We start from the raw sequence: 22,257 nt of genomic DNA, 5'->3' as shown, positions 1-22,257 counted from the left end.
CAAAGAGTCGGATACAACTTGGCAACTAAACAACAACAGCAACGGCCTTCCTCTGCTCAGCACTACCCTTAAGTGAACTTAAATGGGCTGGGCGGATTTCTGGAGATTCTGTATAGGACAACTATGATGCAGTTTTGGGGTGGGAGGACGTGAAGCGATATGCCCCCTCCCCATTCATTGCTTTATCAGAGGTCACCTAGCACCATCCAAGCCTGTTTTCCCCAGATGTGACCTTCCACATCCCTGAGTCCTGTGGCGATACAGCTGGTTGATAGGGGAATGACGTTTTATTTTTTTGTTTTCCCTTCATTCTGTATATATTTATTCTACTCTTAGGAAAATGTTACTTTATATGTTTGTTCTAATAGCTATTAGAAAATTTGTTACTACCACACCAGAATGTGTGACTTCGTGAGTAGCACTGCTTAGAAGGAGGTTAGAAGGTAAGGTGTTTAAGTAGAAGGAGGAAGTTGATGTGAAGAACAGCGTCTGTCACACTTGGTGTGGGAGTGTGAACCGGCCAGGCTCCCGGGGGGGGGGTCTGGGGAGGCCCTGCCAGTCCTGGGGACCTCAGGGAGCTGGAGAAACTCCCCCCTACCCCGAGATGCTCATCCCCTCGGGAACCTTGGGCAGGTTTGGGTGATGTGAGGCCTGTCTTGGGGAGACCAGCTGCCAGATGGAGGTGCTCAGGACCTCCTGGAGGCCTCCACGTGTGTTATAACCATGGTGGGTGGGCAGTGGGGCTGAGCTGGGGGCCACATCTGTGCTAATGAAATACCCCGCTCCCAAATCAGACTTATGAAAAGCATCGACTCCTTAAACTGTAAAGAGTTACGATTGCCCGTACCCCTGGGACATCCCTACGGAATTACAGCATGTTTGGAAATGGTCCTTACAGTTCATTCCTGGGGAAGGCTTGGGGCTTTTGGTATGAAGAAAGAGATGGTCTGTGTGTTGAAAATGAAATGAAAACACTAACGCACACACGCATACCCACATGCATATGCACACACACACCAGTTTTCAATAGCAGACTCAGTTTCCTCTTTGCTTGTGTCTAAGATAAACCACATGTGTGACAAGGTACTGATGTTTATTTATAATATGTTAGCACAGAGAAGAAGTTGTTAAGGGGTCATAGTCTCTTACTTTATGGTGCTTCTTTTTCAATGCAAGTGGAAACAAGGCAAGAGAGTGGAACTCTGGTCTACTCTCTCTTTTTTCCCCACACCAAACAGTGAATAGATCTGGGCGGGTGCTGTCTGGGGGGGCAGGGACTCCAGGCTGATGTTCCCTGACCCGGGGGCCTTGGTGCCCACCTTCATGTCCCTAGCACTCAACAGGCCGCTTCCACGCACCCTTTGTGTGGGATGTTGTCACGGCCCCTCTGTGCATGGCAGAGCGTGCGCTCGGCTCGGTCACCTTCCATCAGAGCTGGACAGTTGGTGGGTGAAAGCCAGGCTGGCCACTGAAACAGGGTGTGGGAGCCAGACCCCGTCATAAATTCACATTTATATGCTGTGTGTTTCTGGTTAACGAGTCTGTGCAGGGGAGACTGTATGAAATGAAATATATATATATGAACAGGGACACTAACCTCAGGGAGAGGCGGGATTCAACATGAGGGCATCCTGGGGGGCCTGGGGCCCTCCAAGTGTTTAGGCGCAGCAGGTGGGACCCCAAAGGGAATTTACAGGAAACCTCCCCACTCTGAATGGATTTGCTGGGGGCACAGACACGGTAGTCCTTTTCAGTGTTCTCGCTGTATGCCAGGCACCGGACTAAGCTCTTCATGCGTGTTATTTCACTTTGTCTTCACAACAAATGGAATTTTATTACCCCTGCCTTAGGAGTGGGGAACCAAGACTGAGGCAGAGTCCAGGCCCTGGGGAGCAGGGGAGTCTGCCCTAGGCTGGCACGCTCAACACTGACTTTGCAGGCTGGTCTCTGGAGGGTTCCAAAAGAGGAGTCATTTCAACCCCACCCTTCCCCATCAGCTGTGGCTTTTCTGAGAGGGCACAGAAGGCCTGGGAAGCTCAGGCCGTCAATTACCGTGTATTCAGCACAGGCTGAGAGGCAGGTGGGTTGGCGGTAGTGTGCAAGCTTTGGGGCCACGTGAGATTTGGCTGCAAATCTGACCTCTACTCCCATTGCTTGTATAATTTAGCTCAGTTTTTAGAAAAATCATTTAGGCCCTGGTTTCCCCTTTGAGATGGACACCGTCACCCTTTGTCCGGCCATCGGGAAGATTAAACATAAACATGGAAATGTGCATGAAGAGCATAAGTGATTGTTGTTCCTAGTGTCACTGATACATTGCCTCTTGTGTCAAAGGAGCTGGCGGATGGGAGGAAGAGGAGAGGTGGGGGGTCTCCCTAATGGGACTGAGAATACACTGGAAACAGCACATTATGCTATACGGTCATTTTTCTTTGCCGGGCACCTTGATATTGGGCTCAGGACTGTGTGCTTTCTTAAAACCTTCTTATTTTATGCTACCTTGCAGGTAGGTTATGTACAGAGAGGTTCCTTCATCTGCCAATGTCACACATCAGTCCGTGCCAGATGGGGATTTGATCCTAAGGCATCTGTCTTTGGCAAACCGCTGCTGCATGATGAGGCTCATTGAAGGCCAGGGCCAGGGTGTCAGGGAGAGGGTCTTGAGGAGGTGGACAGTGGTGGTTATGTAGCTGGTGGTCAGGATGACCCTGGGAGCTTGGGCAAGAGGCTTGAAGCCCTGGGCCTACAGGCAGGATCCAAAGTAGGGCTGGGTGGGGCCAAGTGGAGCTGCTTTAGATTCCCCCAGGTTTATATTGGATTGGCCAAAAGGTTCTTTTGGGTTTTCCCATAAGATTGTATCAAAAACATGAATCAACTTTTTGGCCAATCCAATATATTTCTTTGCTTTGTTGTTGTTCAGTCACTCAGTTGTGTCCGACTCTTTGCGACCCCACGGACTGCAGCATTTCAGGCTTCTCTATCCTTCAGTGTCTCCCGGAGTTTGCGCAAACTTATGTCCTTTAAGCGGAGCAGGCAATGCCAACCCACTCCAGTACTCTTGCCTGTAAAATCCCATGGACGGAGGAGCCTGGTAGGCTGCAGTCCGTGGGGTTGCTAAGAGTTGGACATGACTGAGTGACTTTATTTTCACTTTTCACTTTCCTGCGTTGGAGAAGGAAATGGCAACCCACTCCAGTGTTCTTGCCTTGAGAATCCCAGGGACGGGGGAGCCTGGTAGGCTGCCGTGTATGGGGTTGCACAGAGTCGGACATGACTGAAATGACTTAGCAGCAGCAGCAGCATGTCCTTTGAGCTGATGATGCCATCCAACCATCTCATCGTCTGTCACCCCCTTCTCATCCTGTCTTCAATCTTTCCCAGCATCAGGGTCTTTTCCAATGAGTTGGCTTTTTGCAGCAGGTGGCCAAAGTACTGGAGCTTCAGCATCAGTCCCTCCAATGAATATTCAGGGTTGATTTTCTCTGATTGACTGGTTTGCTCTCCTTGCTGTCCAAGGGACTCTCAAGAGTCCTCTCCAGCACCACAGTTCCAAAGCATCAGTTCTTTGGCACTTGTCCTTCTTTATGGCCCAGGTCTCACATCCACACATGACTACTGGAAAAACCATAGCTTTGATTATATGGACCTTTGTCGGCTTTTTAATAAGCTGTCTAGGTTGGTCATAGCTTTTCTTCCAAGAAGCAAGTGTCTTAATTTCACTGTCTAGTGATTTTCGAACCCCCAAAAATAAAATCTGCCATGGTTTCCACTTTTTCCCCATCTATTTACCATGAAGTGATGGGACTGGATGCGATGATCTTAGTTTTTTGAATGTTGAGTTTTAAGCCAGCTTTTTCGTTCTCCTCTTTCACCTTCATCAAGAGCCTCTTTAATTCCTCTTCCCTTTCTGCCATTAGAGCAGAAATAGATTGCTTTGAGTCCTAGACCTGTCCTCCTGGTGGTGAGGTGCTCAGGTGGCCAGGGTGTGGTGCATAGAGTCTCAGCCCTCCTTGCGCCCTGGCTCTGTGTGAGTGCTCATGGAGGACCATGGCACCATTTGAAGTGTTAGTTTCTTCTCTTTTTCAGGAAGTGGCCAGGGAATCATGAAGTTAAATAAATGGGTTTGTGATGTGACCCTGTCGTGACATCTGGGCTCCTCTGAGGGTCTGACCTTCGTGAGGGGGCTGGCGTTGGGGGCTCAGGTGGCTTTAGCTTTGGCTACAAGGAGCCTATACTATTCCATTCCGTGACGCCCCCACCCCCATCCCCAGCCCCTCCCCATCCCCATCCCCACTGGAGAGGAACCTGGAGAGTGTGGGCCTACTGGCTGGATTTGCTTGCCCCCAACCATGGTCATTTGGCCCCAAGCCTTATGCCAGAGCTGGCCATGGACTATGCTCTATAGCACATCTGTGTGAATTAGAAAAAAGGCCAGCCGTGCCTTTGTGTGGAGAAGGCAATGGCACCCCACTCCAATACTTTTGCCTGGAAAATCCCATGGATGGAGGAGCCTGGTAGGCTGCAGTCCATGGGGTTGCGAAGAGTCAGACACAACTGAGTGACTTCACTTTCACTTTTCACTTTCATGCATTAGAGAAGGAAATGGCAACCCATTCCAGTGTTCTTGCCTGGAGAATCCCAGGGACGGGAGAGCCTGGTGGGCTGCCGTCCATGGGGTCACACAGAGTCAGACACGACTGAAGCGACTTAGCAGCAGCAGCAGCAGCAGCATGCCTTTGTGTAAAAGCAAGGGGTTCCGCCTCCTCTGGGCATTCATAGCTCTGCACCAGGACACACTGCTTAGTGGACAGACTGCGGGCTAAATTCAACCCTCTCTCCCCACCTCTGCTGGGCCCTTTGTGCAGTGCACAGCTTGTCCATCCATATACAGTGGTCTTCTCTGCTTTTCACTTTTTTGTTTGTTGAGTTTGTTTAGTATCAAGGCAGGAGTGATGCTGCATTTTATGCCTGATAAGGAGAGTCTGGGCTCTCAGTGTGTCCTTTACTTTCCTGGGCCCTGGCCTGGTGTGGGTAGGAGGGTCTCCCTAGGGATGAGCCGAGGCAGCTGTGTGCTCCTTGCTGGGCTCCCCACCTCCACTGGGCAGGGACGCCTCTAGGGAGTCTTTGTCAGGCCAGGGTGGGCCCACCGTTTCCTAAGGATAAGGTGGCCCTGGGGCCAAAGCCAGAAAGCATGGAGTGGTCGCTTAAGACCCTGAGAACGCCAGCCAGAGGTGAGGCCAGCTGAGAAGCCTCCTCAAATAAAATCTTTTTGGCAGGGGAGGGGCGGTTGTTCTAGATCTTTGTGATGAAAACTATGGATCCTTTCCCCAGAAAAGTGCCCAGCTGTGTACATATCCAGAAACTTACAGCCAGGGACAGGGCCTTCTCAGATCCTCAGACAGGCTGAGCAGCTGGCCTGGTGAGGATCTGGGGGAGGGAAGGGGGCCTTCTGGGCTCTGCTGGCCCTGCTGGAGGCCTCCCTGGCCTTCTCAGATCCTCAGACAGGCTGAGCAGCTGGCCTGGTGAGGATCTGGGGGAGGGGAGGGGGCCTTCTGGGCCCTGCTGGCCCTGCTGGAGGCCTCCCTGGCCCTCGGCTCAACGCCCGCTCCGTTTGTCACTCTCGTTCACTCCCGACGCTGCCTGCCTCGGTTCTCACACTTGAACGTTCTTGCCTCTTCCCTGCACCTTGTCTGTCCGCCCAGGCCCGGCCTGATTTTGAGCGGTCCCACAGCACTGCCCTCGGCCAGGTTGTTGCCAGCCCTCCCCACGGGCCCCTGCCTCCCTTTCTTTCCCCTTCCCCAGCTCCTCCGCATCTTTAAGGTAACGGGGCGCCCTGGGGAGAGCACCCTCCTCCCAGGCCAGCAACAAGTGCCCTTAGCACCACCTGCCCCTGTTGCTGGCTTCCTGAAGTCCAGAGGCCCAACACACAGGCTTTGGGTCTCACTGGCATCTCATCGACAGTAATCAAGATGCACAGAGGGCAGGCTATGGGTGCTCCCAGAGTAGGGGGGCTGTGGTCACTTACGAACCTGCTGCTGAGCTGGGGAGACAGCATCTGGTGGGGCTCACAGGTGTATACACCCACGGGGCAGTCAGCCATCTGCAACTTGTGACCCTAGAGCAGAGAGAGAACACGGAATGTTGATTCCTCAGAAGCCCTGAGACAGCCTCAGAATCTTTCTTAATACACTCCAGGAACCACAGTGAATGCTCTGTGTCCTCTTCCATGTGAGCATAAGCCCTATACCTCTGTGCCTTGCAGGCAGACTTTGCATGTGTCCCCGCCGTGTGTACACACTTGCAGCTACACCCCTGCCCTGTGTGTTCACACTTACTGTGTGCCCCCTCCCCATATTTACACACTTGTCCCCCCTCCTCCACTCCCTTTGTGTACCCACTGGCCTTACATGGCCCACCCCATGCTTGCAGATGCCCATCACCCACAGGAGTGGGTCTCTCTGTGTTTCCCTTGAGACTGGGCAAGGCTGGGAGTGTGTGTTTTGGCCTCAGTGATGCCAAGTATCTTATAAATTAAAAAGTTAGAGTCTGGAGTCTGCGGAAGTCCCCAGAAAGCGCCAAGCTCTCCTCACCGGCTGGGCAGCCCCTCTGGGTGTTGTCTGTACTGGACATTGAGCTGATCAAATTTTCTCTGTGATGCTCACCCCTCCGTGTTCATTGTGCTTCTCTAGTGGAACTCCGCTTTGGGGATGGCTCGGCCTCCCCGCCCCACTCCCCCAGCAAGTGCCTGGCTCCAGCTGTAGGGCAGGCCTTCCTTCCTCTGTGCCTGCTGCCCCTGCCAGTTATCTTGTTGTTGAAGAGACCTGCCTGGGCAGAAAAGGCCAGCTGGAGGGGAGGAGAACCTTCTCACGTTCAGTGTCGGCTAGTGCACGGCCGCGTGATGGTGGTGGTGGAGTTGGGCGTTCCTTCTTCTCATCAAGAATCTATAAAGGACAGTGTATTTATACCTTCAAAAAGATGTGGGCCAGCAGTTTTCAGAAAGCGCGTTCGTGCCCATGTCACTAGGCGAGTTGGCCTGTGGGCTCCTCGCTGGGAGGGGTGTGGTTCTGGGGGTGCTGGTGCGTGATGCGGCTGTTTGCCTGTAATGACGTTCGCCACTTTGAAACTCCCCAGCCAGGGCATCGGTCTGCTCTCCCCCTCTTCCCACCTCTGCAGGCTTATTGTCCCCAGAAACAGAAGCTTGAGTCCTCCCAAGAGCTCCAAAAGAGCAGGTGTTTTCTCCTTCTCCTTCCCATGAAGATGGAAGTCAGATCTTAGGGAGGGAGGGACTGGGCATCTTGGGGACACCCTCCAGTTCAGTGACTCGGGAGGTCACACTTCCCAACCAAGGAACACTGAGTTGCCCAAACGTGGGGCCTTTTGCCCTGATACTGGGAGTACATTGAGGGCAAAGGGAGAACTGGGAACCTTGCATTCAAGTCTTGGAGCTTGTGGTTGACAAGGTCTAGGGACCCAAGGCAGGTCTTGTCGAAAGTGTCCTATGAAATGGTACCATGGTGACCTTACACATTGGCAGCAACCTCTTAATAGAAGCAATACCTATATTCCATTTTAAAGTGAATAAACAGTGAAATGTGAAAGAAACTGATTTTTAGGTGTAGCCATGAAAACTGCTGCTCGTCTCATGCACGGCCTGCTTCTGATTGTTCTAGCGTTATCTGCCTGTGTTTCGGAGGCTATTTGGCTGCAATCAGCCTAATGAGTAATATCAGTTTTGTCTGACTCAAGGTCTTAATTCATATTTACAAAGCTGCATATTTGAAAACCCCACCCCAGCTGTAACTGGCTAAGTCAAACAACCCAGATCCCAATCCAGATCATCTCTGCATTTCAGTGTCTCAGCTGCTGATTTCTCCTCTTAGGATGCAAATCTGGGAAGGAGGGCTCTTGGTTAGCAATCCTTGGCCTCTGCTCAGTGACGTGGATGTGCCCTCCTGGGCAAGCTGTTTCTAAAGGTTAAAAGAAAACCTGTCCTGCGAGGCTCTGTGGGGAGGGGGAAAGATCAGGGGTAGAGGATAAAATAGGGGCGGGGCCGTGCTGGGCTGGACTTGTTAATTCCAAGAGTTGTTCTAGTCTCGGCAGTAAACCCACCTGAGTGCTTGAGTCTCTGTTCCAGTGGATGACAACCATCATCCCATGGAATCTTCCCAATAATCTGTGGCTTAGGTACCATTTTTGCCTGTGTTTTTGAGATGGGAGAACTGAAGCCTAGAGAGTAAACAGTTTACTCATGGTCATACAGCTAGGGGCTTCCCAGGTGGCACGAATGGTAAAGAATCCACCTGCCAGTGCAGTAGATATAAGAGATGCGGGTTTGATCCCTGGGTCAGGAAGATCCCTTGGAGGAGGAAATGGCAACCCACTGCAGTATTCTGGCCTGGAAAAATCCCAGGGACAGAAGAGCCTGGCGGGCTACAGTTCATAGGGTCGCAAAGAGTCAGATACGACTGAAACGACTTAGTGTGCACACATGTATACAGCTAGTTCGAGGCAGGACTGGGATTTGAACCCAGCGTCTGACCGTAAGCCAGCCTGCTTGTTCCTCCCCCAGGCCGACTGCCCTGCATGCTGTGTCCCTGCCTTCTGAAGGGCGGGGTGGGCTGCTGCTCTCTAGCCCCCAGTTGCTAGGATTCTGGATAGGGTCCTCTGTGTCTCAGGTGGAAACATGAGCAGCCTTTGAGATGGGCAGCCGTGGGTTTCAGGCCCAACTCTGTAGGGACTCTTTCTAGCGTAGGACCTCAGGCCTGTCCTGTCACCTCTCAAAGTCTGATGACCGGGAGTAAACACCCTGGGTGCAGGGCCTGGCTCACAGTGTGTGCCCGCAGAGAGACAGCGACATTGCAAAGAGAACTGGGGGGTACGTGGTGGCTTCAGCACGCATGTGTGCAGAACTTCAGAGCCTGTTAAATCTGAAAAATACTACGTATGCACATTTTTGGCTTAAACAGAGTTCCATTTTACAAAGTCTATAACCCAGCTTTAATATTATTACATGCCCCAGACTGGGATTAATTCCAGGATGAGAGTTTTATTATGCTGTATAGAATTTCTCCCGTGTTCTCCTAGTGCGTGGCCACCACCTCTACCCGCCTCGTCTCACACAGCAGGATGTGGGGTGGTGGGGACACTCCGTCCCTCCCCAGCTTGGTTCTGTGGGCTTGGGGTAGAGTGGAGAGGTGAGTTGCACTGTGGCGTCGCTGGCCCAGGACTGCTGACCATCGACTCCAGCATGTCCTGAGGTCTGTCTGTCAGCACTCAGTGTAGAGGATAGCACCCCACGCTTTGCCAACCTCTGAGAGTGTCTTGTTTGTTTCTTGGAATAATTGAGAAAGCCTTCACATCTCAGTGGTGATCTGAGGGGCTCTTGGTAGGAGGTCAGTGTCTGGAGGACCAGGGAGAGGTCTGGGTCTTCACTCTACTTCTGTGAAGGGTACGTGGCTTTATCTCAAGTGGATACTCTGATTATAGACAGTAATGGCCTGTAGCTCTGTGTAGAGAAAGAATCTGACTCTGCATCTGATTCGAGGCAGTGCTGTGATTGATTTGTGATGTCTGCTGGGGGCACAAGGATGGGGGAACCATACAGATACGGCCCTTATTTGCTGTTTAGGTTTTGTTCTGAGTATTTTACATCTCGGTGAAACCAACAAAAGTCTCTTTGTAGACTTGATCCTTTCACCCTTGATCATGGGTATCATAGGGACTCCCTAGGGACTCCCCCAAAGGATTCTTCCTCTTTGCCCTGTGTCCTGCACATACCACGCCCCAGCCCCTGCCCCCCAGCGCCAATGACCTGTTTGCACAACTTCAAAACTCACAGGCCCGTCTCTGTTCTCTCTTTCAGTTGAAGAGGGGGAGGCCTCGGACTTCTCGCTGGCCTGGGATTCCTCCGTGACGGCATCAGGTAAATGCCCAGGGGCCGGCGGGAAACTTGGTGGGGGTCCTGGGGGGCTGGCTCAGGAAATTCAGAAAGCCACCCAGCTGGTTATGGAAGTCATATTCTTCCTGTCACATTCCTGTCTCCAGTCCAGATTACCCCGTGCAACGTGATTTTTATATCAGTTCCATATGGTCAATAAAATCTATTACATACGGAGACTAATATGCCCTTATTCCCCTGGGGGCCATGTTCCTCTCTTGTGGGCATACTCAGTTGGGCCACCGTACCCCCACTACACAGGCTCTGAAGCTCCCTGCCATGGGCGTCGCTGCACATTCATTCCAGCCTAATTGCATAAAAGCCACTCTAATAGGACCTTTAAACTCCAATCGAAATCAGAATTCCTTTATTTGCTTTCCTGGAAGTGGCTGCATTGCATTCTCGGGTGGGCAGACCCGAGCCCACACCTCCAGGGGGAGGTAAGAAGGAGCGGTTAGAATTACGGGGGGCATGGCCTTTGGACGGAGAAGGCAATGGCACCCCACTCCAGTAACTCTTGCTTGGAAAATCCCATGGACGGAGGAGCCTGTTAGGCTGCAATCCATGGGGTCGCTAAGAATCGGACATGACTGAGAGACTTCACTTTGACTTTTCACTTTCTTGCATTGGAGAAGGAAATGGCAACCCACTCCAGTGTTCTTGCCTGGAGAATCCCAGGGATGGGGGAGCCTGGTGGTCTATGGGGTCGCACAGAGTCGGACACGACTGAAGTGACTTAGCATGGCCTTTGGAGGGTGATGGGGCTGACTAGGCTGTCAGGGGACTTGGGTTTTCCTGCTCAGTTCTGCCCTTGCCTAAGTGCCTTCCGGTGCCTCAGTTTCCCCAGCTATAGAAAGAGGTGGATGAATGAGGTTTATCTCCCTATAAAATTCTAGAATCTGGAGCTGCCCCTGGAGCTTGGGGTTGCAGCTGGCTTGGGGTCCTTGGGAGCTCCGGAAGGGAGGGCACTACTCTCCCATTTGCTGTGCAAGTTGTCAGCCTCTGTTGACAGCGGGGCCCTTGTTCCCGGTCCAGCAGGCCCCAGACTCTCCTGCCTTGTCCCCTGTCCCAGGATCCTGGCCATCTGTCTCCAATTCCACAGGGGAGAACCTTGGGCCCGAGAAGACCTGCGAGGGAGCCATTTAGTTCAGCCTCCTTGTCTTTTAGGTGTGGAAATTGAGGCAAAGAGGGAGGTATGCTCTGGGTTAGTCATTGCAGAAACGAGGTGTTAGGCATCAGGTGTACCAACGCTTAACACTTGAACGGTTACACATCGAATTTGTGATTTTATGGCTGCGTGTGATTTAAGACGATGCTGAAGTCATTTAAGTGAGAAAATTGTGTTGACAAAGTTTTTAAGTAATAATGCTTGGATTCAGGAAAAAATCATGAAGATGGTTCCCAGGTGACTGAAATCTGGGGAATGCTGGTACAGACTGAGCTGAAGGCAAGTGGGGAGCCAGTGCCTGAAACCAGGTTCCGGGACTCCTGGTCCAGGGCTCTCTGTAGCGGGAGCTGTGTTGCTTGGAAAGTCCGAACAGTCCTGGTTGGGTCCTGGCTGGCTCAGGTTTGGGCACTGTGGTGTCTGCAGGTGCCTGGTCCTTGATGGCAGGGGCCCCCTCCAGGGCAGGGGCCAGGTATGAAGCCAGGGTGGGGAGGTGCTCAGGTTCTCAGGAGGAGAGCCCTGGGTTAGGGCAGGCCTTGGGGGCTACACTTTAGGCAGGATAGGGGGAGGTGCTGGGTGGCCCGTGCCCTGTCTCTTTCTGTGCGGTCGAGATGCATTCCCCACAGTCGGAGGAGCACAGCGAGGTTGTGTAACTCCATATCTCATCCAGGCGTCCTGACGGATGTGGGGGTGCACATGCTCAGGCTTGCAGGGTCTGATGAGGGCCCCCGCTGTGCTCCAAAACCCCGCACCAGAAAAGCGCCCAGCCTGGTCATGTCCGTATAAGGGCCTCCCTCCCAGCTGTGTTCCCAGTGGTGCGAGCGGCGACGAGGACAGACCAGGACAGCAGGAGCATGCGGGAGGGCGCCGACGGTGTGGTGGGCATGGAGCTCTGTGCAGGGGGTGTCAGGGCCCGGGTGCATCTCCTATAGAAAGCAGGGGCGATGCCGAGGGCTGTGTGCGGGCCTGGGGTCCACAACGCTCTGATGCTACAGTGGGACCGCCAGCCTTAGGGCCTTCGGGCACTCTCAGGAGTGGTGAAGGTCGTGCAGTTTGCAAGTTTCCAGTCAAGAGCTGAGCGCACCCTACATGCGCAGGCAGGAGGAGGTGCTCAACTCCTCATGAGTCCCTCCGGCCCTCAGGGGACTGGTGCCTGTCAGCTTTCGATCATCCGCTCGGAGGTGGGAAAGGGAGGGCCAAGCATCCTGGGCATTGGATAATCCACAGCCGGGCAATGGATTGTTCTGTTTCCTTTGGCCTGATTCTGATTATTTCTTTTTGACAGTGCATGCACGTGATAGATTTCCTTCCCAATCCTGTTGGACTCGGGCTATTAAAGTCAGCTTGTATTCCCTGAGCACGAGACTTGTGAGATGGCGCAAGTCCCTGGTGGTAGGATGAGGCTGGTGGCAGAGACAGTCCTGGACGTGGGGCCTGGCGTTTGGTGAGCACATACTTGGTCTGTGCCAGGACACGGAGCAAACGTGTTTTACCCCCCAGGGTCTCCCTGAGCCATCATGACAACCCTGGGAGCTGGGTGGTATTTCCAGCAGCAAGTCCACAGTTTCTCCATGGGCTGGTTCGGGGCTGCCATCTGGTAGAGGACGGGGCCAAAGGCCTGGCTGAAGCTGCTTTAGAATAACGCTTCTCGTTAAGCTGAGAAAATGTCACTTGGCTGCATCAGAGAATGGGGGCAGGTGCCAAAGAAGATTATGGGGGAGCAAAGCCTCCCCAAGCCACCCTTGGCACCATCACTGAGAACTGCTGTCCTCATTTGGTGGATGAGGGAAGGAGGCTTGGAATGGTGCAGTCGCAGATCCGCCGTCCCCAGCCAGGTTGCTGTGGAGCAGGGACTCGAACCTGAGTCCTCCTGCCACCAGAGCCTGGGGTGTAACCTCCATGCTGCCCGCCACTGGGAGGTAGATAGCTGAGCAGAGACCTGAGGCCTCATGGGGGCTCTACAGTGGTCCCTGGAGGCAGAGGGCCCAAGGGTGGCCATGGAGGGCCTTTTGGCTCATCAGACCGGAGGAACGCAGGGTGCGACGAAGAGGGAGGCAGAGGGCATCTTACTGGGAGTGCAGAGCCGTGGACACCGGGCAGCTCCGCCTCCTCTCCCCAGGGTGCCGGCGTCCCCTCGCCGGCTTTTCCTGGCTCTGGGAGCATGATGGAGAGCTGCAGTAAAGAAGCAGGAGGCACAGTGGCCTCTGCTGCCTGTGGGGACCCGGTGGCCACCGCCCCCAGGAGCAACCTGACCTGCTGTCTGTGCCCTTGAGTCAGGGCCCTGACAGTGATGGAGAGCCCCGCCTGGCAGGGCGGCGAGCAGTCTCCCTGCAGTTCTCCCTTCTGGCCAGGGCGTCATGGGAGGAGGGGGCCTGCCCTTGCCTCTCCTCTGGCAAAGATGGGGCTGCTGATGGCAGAACCTGGGGGAAGGAGACTGTTTAGAGCTGAGGTATGGGGGTGCCTGGTGGATGTAGGGTTTAAACTCATTTCCCATTGCATCCTGTTTTTTCTGATCCATAAAAAGGGGGATGAAGGGATAGTATCTTGTGTGTGTGCTAAGTCACTTCAGTCGTGTCCAACTCTGTGTGACCCTGTAGACTGTAGCCTACCAAGCTCTTCTGTCCATAGGATTCTCCAGGCAAGAATACTGGAGTGGGTTGCCATGCCCTCCTCCAGGGGATCTTCCCAACCCAAGGACTGAACCTTGTCTCTCCTGTCTCCCGCATTGGCAGGCGGTTCTTTACCACTAGTGCCACAGGGGAAGCCCCAAGCATCCAGTGGAAGGAAGTGTAGATTCTCTTCCCAAAGGCACAGAGCATTGCGCACGTGATTTCAGGGGCGGGGTCATAGATTACTCTCAAGCTTTTCTTCCTACCTTGCCAGGCCGTGAGTTCAAATTCCTTAGGGAACTGTGAGGGTCCTTTGTGAAAGCCCACAAGGATCCCAAGCTCAAAGGCTCACCTGGGGCAGGCTGGTGGCACAGGTGAGCGGGCAGGTGGCAGGGAGGCGGTGTTGTGCACTGCACCCCAGGCCTTGCCACCGGGACAGCCATACCTCAGTGCCAGCTGATTGTTGACAGGGCACCTGGGCCCAGAATCCCCACGTTCTCTGAGTTTTAAAAAGAGAAGCCAGAGAGCTGGATTTTTATGTGGTGTTCTTAGATTAAAAAATTGGCAACTCACGTCTTTTTAAAACAGCTCATATTGAGAGATGAGGGTTCCAATGTTTCCACATCCTCATTAATACGTGTAATTTTCCTTTTTTTGTGGATTCTAGCTTTCCTAGATGTGAAATGCTATCTCATTTTGGTCAATCGGTATATTTGAAAAAACACTGCTCAGGCCAAAGAATGTCCCTCTGCCAGCTGATTTCATTCTGGCCACCATTAGAAGGTTGCCAAGTGCGTCTCTACCCAGGGGCCGCTTTCCAGGCCTCTCTGCGCCCCACCGTCTGCCTCCAGCCCAGCTCAGTGGGGAGGTCCTTTTTCCCTCAGTGCTTCTTCTCTCTTCCCCCAGGCCCTTTGGAATGAACCATCTGAGTGGCAGGTACCAGGATGATAGTAGCCTGCAGCGGGGGGTTTCAGGGAACCAAACCAACCACGCTCCGCTTTGTCTCCCTTCTGCCGGTCACTAAGTCTGAGCTGGGAGACGAAGGGGCTTACCTCTGTGTAACTGCCTCACCAGAACCTCCTGCCTCCCTGGATCAGGTTTCAGGGCAGGCTGGGCTTCCTTCCAGCATGGCTGCCCTGGACCAAGCTGGGGATGGAGCACGAGGAAGGTCTGGGGCAGTCTGGTGATGGAAAACAGTTTATTTGCTGACAAACACTCACTGTCAATGCCGGGACAGGTGAGTCAACTTCACGTCTGGCACGGTGACACACACACTTGCGGTTGGAGAGAAACAGTATAATCGATTGTGTGTGAGTGGCCCAGCAGCCTGAGACCTTGCTGGTGTGATCAGAGTTTCAGGCCTTCCTGCCCCGTTGTAGGTCTCATCGTCCTGGTTAACGAAACCATCACTCCCATGCATGAGTCGCTTCTAGGAGCCAGTTCTCCTTCTTGGTGCCTTTCACATACAGAAACCGAGGCACATGGACGCTAGTGACTTGCTTCAAGGTCACACAGCTAGGAAGTGGCAGAGCCGGGATTTGAACCCAGACAGGTGGCGCAGTTGGTTAAAGAATCCGCCCTGCCAGTGCAGGAGATGCAAGAGATGCAGGATTGATCCCTGGTTTGGGAAGATGCCCTGGAGGAGGAAATGGCAACCCACTCCAGTATTCTTGCCTGGGAAATCCCATGGACAGAGGAGCCTGGTGGGCTATATAGTCCATGGGGTCGCAAAGAGTTGGACACGGCTGAGCGTGCGCACACACACACACAGCTCCAGCATCACTGTGGCACTTAAATTGTAAATGGTAGGTCTGCCTGTGGAATCTTGGTCCAGGCTCTTTGTGTCAGAGGGGAACCAGAGGCTCAGGGCTAGGGTCAGCTTAGTGTGCAGGTCCCTCCTGGGTCAGGTGGGAGTCTTACGAGGGCCAGGCCTCCCGGATCGCTGCCGGAAGGGAGAGGAGGTGCCTGTTTAGAAGGCCTTGAACACACTTCCCATCTTCAAAGGCCAGATCTGGAAAACACTGTGGGTCATGCTGTCCATAGAGACTCCCACCGCCTGACCCCAGCCCGCCTGCCTCTAGGCCCCCCTGCATGTTGGGTGTGTGTGCAGTTTGCAGTGGGGTGGTGGGTCTGTGTTAGGGCTGCAGGCTCAGAGACCTGCTCAGAGGGGGAAGATTAGAGTGGCATCTGGATGTCCGGTGCCTGGGGGCCCCTTGGCAGAGGGAGGCTGGAAGCCTTTCCTTTAATCTGACTCCGGTTAGCTGTGGGGTGGGGGAGTGGTCAGTGCCCCCATCACAGACAGAGGTGGCAGCCTCCTCACCCGCTGCGGTCCTTCACCTCCACGTTTCCACCATGGAGTGAACTTGACAGAAATGTCTGGAAGACCGGACCTTTCTCTTCAGGGAGTTGAGGCTCCTCGGTGCAGCCCAGCCTGCTCCTCTGAACCTTCTCGGGGCTTCCTTCCCACCCTGCCAGTGTTGTCCTAGAGCACGTATTTATTATTTCAACTACTTCACGGAGACTCCACCCACCACTCTGTGCTCCTGCTCGCTTGCTGTTTACATTTCTCTTGGCCCGCTTTCCAGCTCCATCCCTTCTCTCGAGGTGAAGAGCAGGCTGAATGCACTGGTGGGCTCCGTGGAGCCCCCGTGAGCCCCGAGCTTCTTGGAGACCTCTCGATCCATACACCCTGCCCTCAGTCACCACATTGGCGTCTCTGGGAGGATGGGCAGTCATTGCCTCAACTGCCCCTCCCCGCTGGACACTTGAACCGCGTTCAGTTTTGAACTCATGAACAACACTCTTACCAATGCCTTTGTGTCGGTGGTCTTTTTCCCCTTTGGAGTTGTTCTTAGGGGCTCCCAGGACTTTTTGACTTCTTCAATCCTCAGATCAAGGCTGGAGAGACTGTCTCCCTCTCTCCTCTCCTCTCCCCCAGGGTTCCCTCACCCTGAATTTTCTCCTGAGTGACTGCCTTACCCTGGCTCATCGGTGAGGGTATCCTTACCCCTTCCCGCGATCCTGGGGCTGACGAAGGAAGCTGCCAGATGCCCCTGACTCCCGGCTGGCTCGGCTGGTGCTGCCCACCTCCTGCGCTTGAGCCCCCAACCCAGTCATTTCCTCCACAAGGACCAGGGGACATTTTAAAGGAGCAGGAAAGTCCTAAATAGATGGAGAATTTCCTAGCATTTTAAAGACTTATGAAATGCGTTTTTATATGGGGCCAGCTGGGGAGTTTCTCATTAGCTCTGCTGGGGCGTCTGTGGGGAGTTGAGCTGAGTGGAGCCAGGCAGGCGGGGTAGGAAGATGCGGTGGCCCCGAGCTCACCGGGGGAGCGTGGCAGGCATGCGCCGACTGGTCTGTACCGTGGACCCCCGGCCAGGCGGGCCTTTGTTAGCGCTGCTTCCCCCAGCTCAGGAGGCCTCGGAGACCTTCAGGTGGTGACTGGAGCTGAGAGGTGGCCACTCTGTTACCATGGTGAGCAGTCCACGAGGTAGGGCATCTGTGCCCCGAGTGCACACGGAGGCATGCACTTGTGTGTGTGTGTGTGGTGTGTGTGCGACTGTGCCCAGGTGCCTCGGCCCTGACTCAGACTCTTGGGGGCTCTGTGGCCTCCGCACCCCTCTGTGCTGCGTCCCAGGCCCTCGGGGCTGACTTGGCCCAGCTCTCCGAGGGGATGTGGTATTTCCTGCCCACCCTTTCCTCTGGCTCTGGACCAGCCAGGGGCCCCGCTGGGCTGCACTGTACATTGCTTCCTCTGTGCCACGTCTGCCGTGCACGTGTGTGTGCACATGTATGCTGGCGCCCGGGGTACGTGCAAGGGAGTGTGTGTGTGTGTGTGTGTGTGTGTCTCTCTCTTCTGACTCTTTTTTTCTCTCCCCCGTGGCCTGACTGATGGCTTCGCTGGAGGGGGGTTTGTCTTGCTGAGTTCACCTCCAAGGGTGGACTTGGAGCTTCCTCGGAGGCAGGGCCTCTGTGTCATTCATCCTGTACCCACAGGCTGGCGTACAGCAGCTGCTCTGCCATCGTACCCTTGCTCTCTGCAGTGAAGTTGCAAGCTCCCAGCCCTGCTGACTGGGGACTGTCCACTCCACGAGCCCAGTGTATCTGCCCTCGCCTCTCCTGGGGCTCTGGAATTTTTCACAGGCACCAATGATGAGGGCTGTCCTGACGGAGGGGCTGGTCCTACTTTATCCAACCTTGGGTGCTCCCTAGGGTCTGGGCCCCCACTGATGGATGTTGGAAATCAGCAGTTATTTTGGTGACTTGAAGCCTGGCTATATACCAGGGCCACAGTCGGGCGTGTATGTGGGTGTGGGCCCCGGGAGTGGTGATGACATTGTTCCTTGGGATTTGGGGGAGGTCTCACCGTGGTTTCCAGGCGTGGTTTACATTGGCCCTGCTCAAACTTGACCATGTAGGCAAATTTGGTGATCTTGTTAAAACGCAGGTGCTGACTCAGTCGTTCTGGGAGGGGTCTGAGATTCTGCATTCTAAGCCAGCTCCAGAGTGGTGTTGATGGCCCACCCACCACCTGGAGTAGTGAGGGCTCAGAGGGTTTGATGAGTTAAGCCCTTTCACCCACTCCCCTTGACTCCTGTTCTGGCGGGGGCCCTCTGCCTATGGAGCTCCTCCTTCAAAGCTCAGTCTACATGACGCCTCCTCCAGGAGGCCACCACGATTGCCCTGCCATAATTACTGTGCCTGCCCCTGAGTCTTGGGAGCTGACTTCCTCCTGGTCCTCATTGCTGTCTGCTTGGTAACGACGTTCCTCCTGTATGTGCCTGGTTCCCTTCCTGTTCTGCTCACTCCCTCAGGCAGCGACCATGTCCGATTCTCCCAGAGCTGGGCCCTGTCTTGGTCACTGACAGTCACTGAGCCAATGTTTGCCAAGGTGGAGAACTTCACTTCTGCCTCTTCATCTGTGTTTTCCCTTGGCAGCACAGGGCCAGATTGTTGTTCCCTTTGTTAAGAGCAAGAATTGGGTTTGAGGTTGAAGATACTACTTGTGTGACCTTGAGTAAGTTACTCAACCTCTCTGTGCTCTCCATGTGCTCATCTGAAGTGGGGATGCTTATCCTGCTTCCTGGGACCATTGTGAGGACGATATGAGGGGATGCACGGAGCTTAGCCATAGCCCCCAAGGGTGGCAGCTGGCGCTCTCCCCTCTTACTCTGTAATATATTGACAGCACGTTGAGGGAAGCTTGGCTTGGAGCTTAGCTCCGAGCCTTGATCTGTGTGGGCCACAGAAGGCTCCGACAGGCCCCTCCCTTCCTCCTTTTCCTTGTCTCGATCGGCAGTCTTTAGGCGTCGCCACAGTGGGCAGGGTACTCACGCCTTCACCCCCATGCAGGGTTGGGGTGGGACTGAGCTCTCAAGGGACCATCCTTTCTCACGCTGACCTTGGAGTGGGGCACTGCCTGTTTCCCCTGTGGAGAAGGCCGGGGTGGGGTTGAGGTTGGTAGGGGGGTAGTGGGCAGGGTCTGAAAGCCAGAGGCTCTGAGGCTATCGTACGATCAAGCTCCTTCCCTGGGTGGGGCTTGATGCACCCACCGTGTGGCCATGGGTCGGTGCCCGGCAGGAAATGGCCAAGGTCAGCCCAATCGTGCAGCCTGGCTGGTCCTGGCTTCCTGGGCGGGCACTCTGCAGGGCCCAGCTTCTGGGATGGGTATGTTTAGCACCGCGTCAGTCACAGTCCTGTTGTAGGCTGTGGGAGGCCTGCAGGGGTTAGGCGGTTGTCCTCTCTGCTGATCCTCTCTTAAAATTCTTGAGCGTGAGGCATGTGTGGGTACGTGCATAGGCTCTCTCTCCCTCTCTCTCTCTTGTTCCATGTGTGTTAGGTTGAGCCTGGCTAACTGATGCCTGTCCAGTTCAACAAACCCATTACTTTGCCCACACTGACAGATGGCTCCTCTCTTGTTGTTGTGCTTGTTTGCTTCAATGGATGGCTGCTGGCTGTACTTAGTAGTAGTTAGCACATCAGACTGACACTGAATCGAGTAAAAAGGAGACACTTTTGCTTCTGCTGTTCTATTTCTCTGGGCTAAATGCGATTGTGGAGGCAAGGGTAGTGCCTGCTTTGCTCACCATTGTATTCTCAATAACCATAATTATAAGCAACTGTAATAACAATAACCATGAAAAAACCCAACCATCTAGTGAGCATTTGCTGGGGCCAGGCAAGGGCCATGTATTTGACATGCATCTTTCATTTAACCCTCTTAACCACAGGTGGTAGGAAATAGTATCATGCCCATCTCATGGATGAGCAGCTGAGGCTCAGAGAGGTTGAGAGATGGGTGTAGGCTTTCACAGCTGATCCGGGCCAGGGCAGGATTTGAACCTGGGTTGGTTTTGTCTGAGTCCAGGGTCTGTTCCTCTGGAGTTGCTGCTTCACAGTGACCAGGACCCAGCGGAGATGTAAGGCATCTTTGTCGGGGGGACATCCCCAAGGATGTGCTAAGAACCCTAGAGGTCATGGTGGTGACACACACTTCCAGGGTCAGTGTGAGGGTGATGACTGCTGATGGACACAAGCCCAGGAATGCTCTTCAACAGTGATGTGTAACAGTGACAAGTCATTTTGCCTGCACGCACACACACTCATATACACTTGTTCACAAACATAAGTACACTGTGCCTACACATTCTAGACACACGTACATGCCCACTTCCCCACACAATGCACACACACATACAGTGCACATATACAGACATTCACATGTTCCTCCATACCTCACATGCACACACATACACTCAGTGCAAATGTGCACACCCCCGTATATGAATGCTCACACACACATACACAGGGCACATATGCACACACTTCCAAACATGAGCACATACCCAGACATGCACACACAGGCACCACACACCCATCCACACCCCTAGGCTTGCAGATGAGCAGAAAGAGCTGCTTCCGGGATCTCTCTTCAAGGATGAGGACAGTTCTCCCCACCCGAGGAGGCTCCCGAGATGTCCAGGTCACCCGTTACTCTCACTCTGCTTTCCCTTTGTTGTACACTCAGGGCTTCAGACATTCTTTCCGACCAACGATCCACACCCCTGCTGTTGGGCCCGGCGCCGGGCAGACCCGGGTGCAGACAGAGACCCCAGTGGCCATCTGTCCGCGTGCCTGGCCCGGCCTGCGCTGGCCCACGTGCACCCCACCCCTAACTTGGACATGACTTCATTTCCACTCTGCACCTGCCGCTTTAAGAGCCCAGGGCCGGGTGGGCCTGTCCCCAGGGTCGGGCTGGGGGAGGCTGGACAGCTGTGGGTTGGGGGAAGCTTTGTTAGCTCCCAGGGGCCTCCTGGAGTCCGGGCTAGGCTGGGGAAACTGCAACAAAGGCCGACAATGGCCTCCTTCCCTCCCTGGGCGGCCTCGGAGCAGGGCCTGGCTGGGCGGCCTCTGGGGGCCCCTGTTATTTCCTGTGCTGGCTGCGGGGCTCCTGGCCAGCCGCAGTGGGCAGGAAGCGGGGCTGGGCATCTCCTCCCCACCCGCTGGGCTGGCTCTCTCAGGCCAGAGGGGCTGCTGCTGTGAGCCGGGCTAGCGCGGCCCGCCCGCCCCGCCATCCTCTGCTCGGGCCTGCTTGGAGGCCAACCCCGCTCATGTCTGCCCAGACTTCCCCGGACGGGAAACCCGAGCCCATCCCCACTGCCCTGTCCCTGCTGCAGACCCCACGTGCTCCACCATCTGCCCCCCAGCGTTTGTGGTCGCAGTGCTGGCCCCACAGAACTGAGGATGGGTGGGGCTGGGAACACTGGGTTGGTTAATGCTGAGTTCATCTGGGATTGTGTTAGAAGGAAGCTTAGATTTAGTGTTAGGGTTAAGGTTAAGTAGTCGATTTAGTATTAGGGTTAAGGTGAGGTTTACCAGCCCTCAAGGCCAGAAAAAGGAGTTTTGCACAGGGTTGAAGCAAACAGACCTTTACATCAATCCGGGCTTCCCTTCCAATGTGTTCATCACCTAATCCTCAGGGGTCTTCGGCCACAGACACGCAGTGGTGACCCGCCCTCCAGGCTCATATTCTAGAATGAGGAGACTGGGGGGCAGCTGAACACGCATGGCGCCACTCTTGGCTTCTTAGCTGTGAGTATGGGCTTGACTCAGTTATTCCCCAGGGCTCAGTTTCCTGATCTGTAAAGTGGGGAGCCTGAAGCCCTACCTTTTGACGTTGTTATATGAATGAGAGAGGGCAAAGATGTGTGTTCACACAGTGCCTGGCACATAGCAAGCATCCAACAAACACCAGCTCTGGTGATTGTGTTTTATTCGGCTGTGCCGCATGGCGTGTGGGACCTTAGTTCCCTGACTAGGAGTTGAACCCGTGTCCCCTGCATTGGAAGAGCAGAGTCTTAACCACTGGGCCCCCACGGTAGTCCCCAAACAGGAGTTAGTTATTGTGTGTACCTTATTTTTAATTAGTTTATGACATTTTGGTCACACTGGTTGGCATGGGGCTTGAGGATCTTAGGTTCCTGACCAAGGATTGAACCTGTGACCCTGAATTGAGAGAATGGAGTCTCAATCACTGGGCCACC

The 22,257-nt window shown here is 54.2% G+C and overlaps 1 protein-coding gene across 6 annotated transcripts in view; it reads left to right on the top strand.

Annotated features, from left to right (window-relative positions):
• ZNF423 (zinc finger protein 423) overlaps positions 1 to 22,257 on the top strand; it is a 345,388-nt gene that overhangs the window by 47,788 nt on the left and 275,343 nt on the right. For all 6 annotated transcript variants that reach the window (XM_086350576.1, XM_086350574.1, XM_086350577.1 and 3 more), the window contains one exon: positions 9,863 to 9,922. In XM_086350576.1, the coding sequence (XP_086206702.1) occupies positions 9,863 to 9,922 (60 nt within the window). The remainder of the gene's footprint in view (positions 1 to 9,862; positions 9,923 to 22,257) is intronic.

Source organism: Bos grunniens, chromosome 18 (assembly GCF_055505025.1).
Source record: "Bos grunniens cultivar Pamir isolate PY7600 chromosome 18, Bosgru_T2T1.0, whole genome shotgun sequence".
In the NCBI taxonomy this organism is placed as follows: domain Eukaryota; kingdom Metazoa; phylum Chordata; class Mammalia; order Artiodactyla; family Bovidae; genus Bos; species Bos grunniens.
Note: the sequence above shows the minus strand (reverse complement) of the source record. Positions and strands in the feature narration are given on the sequence as shown.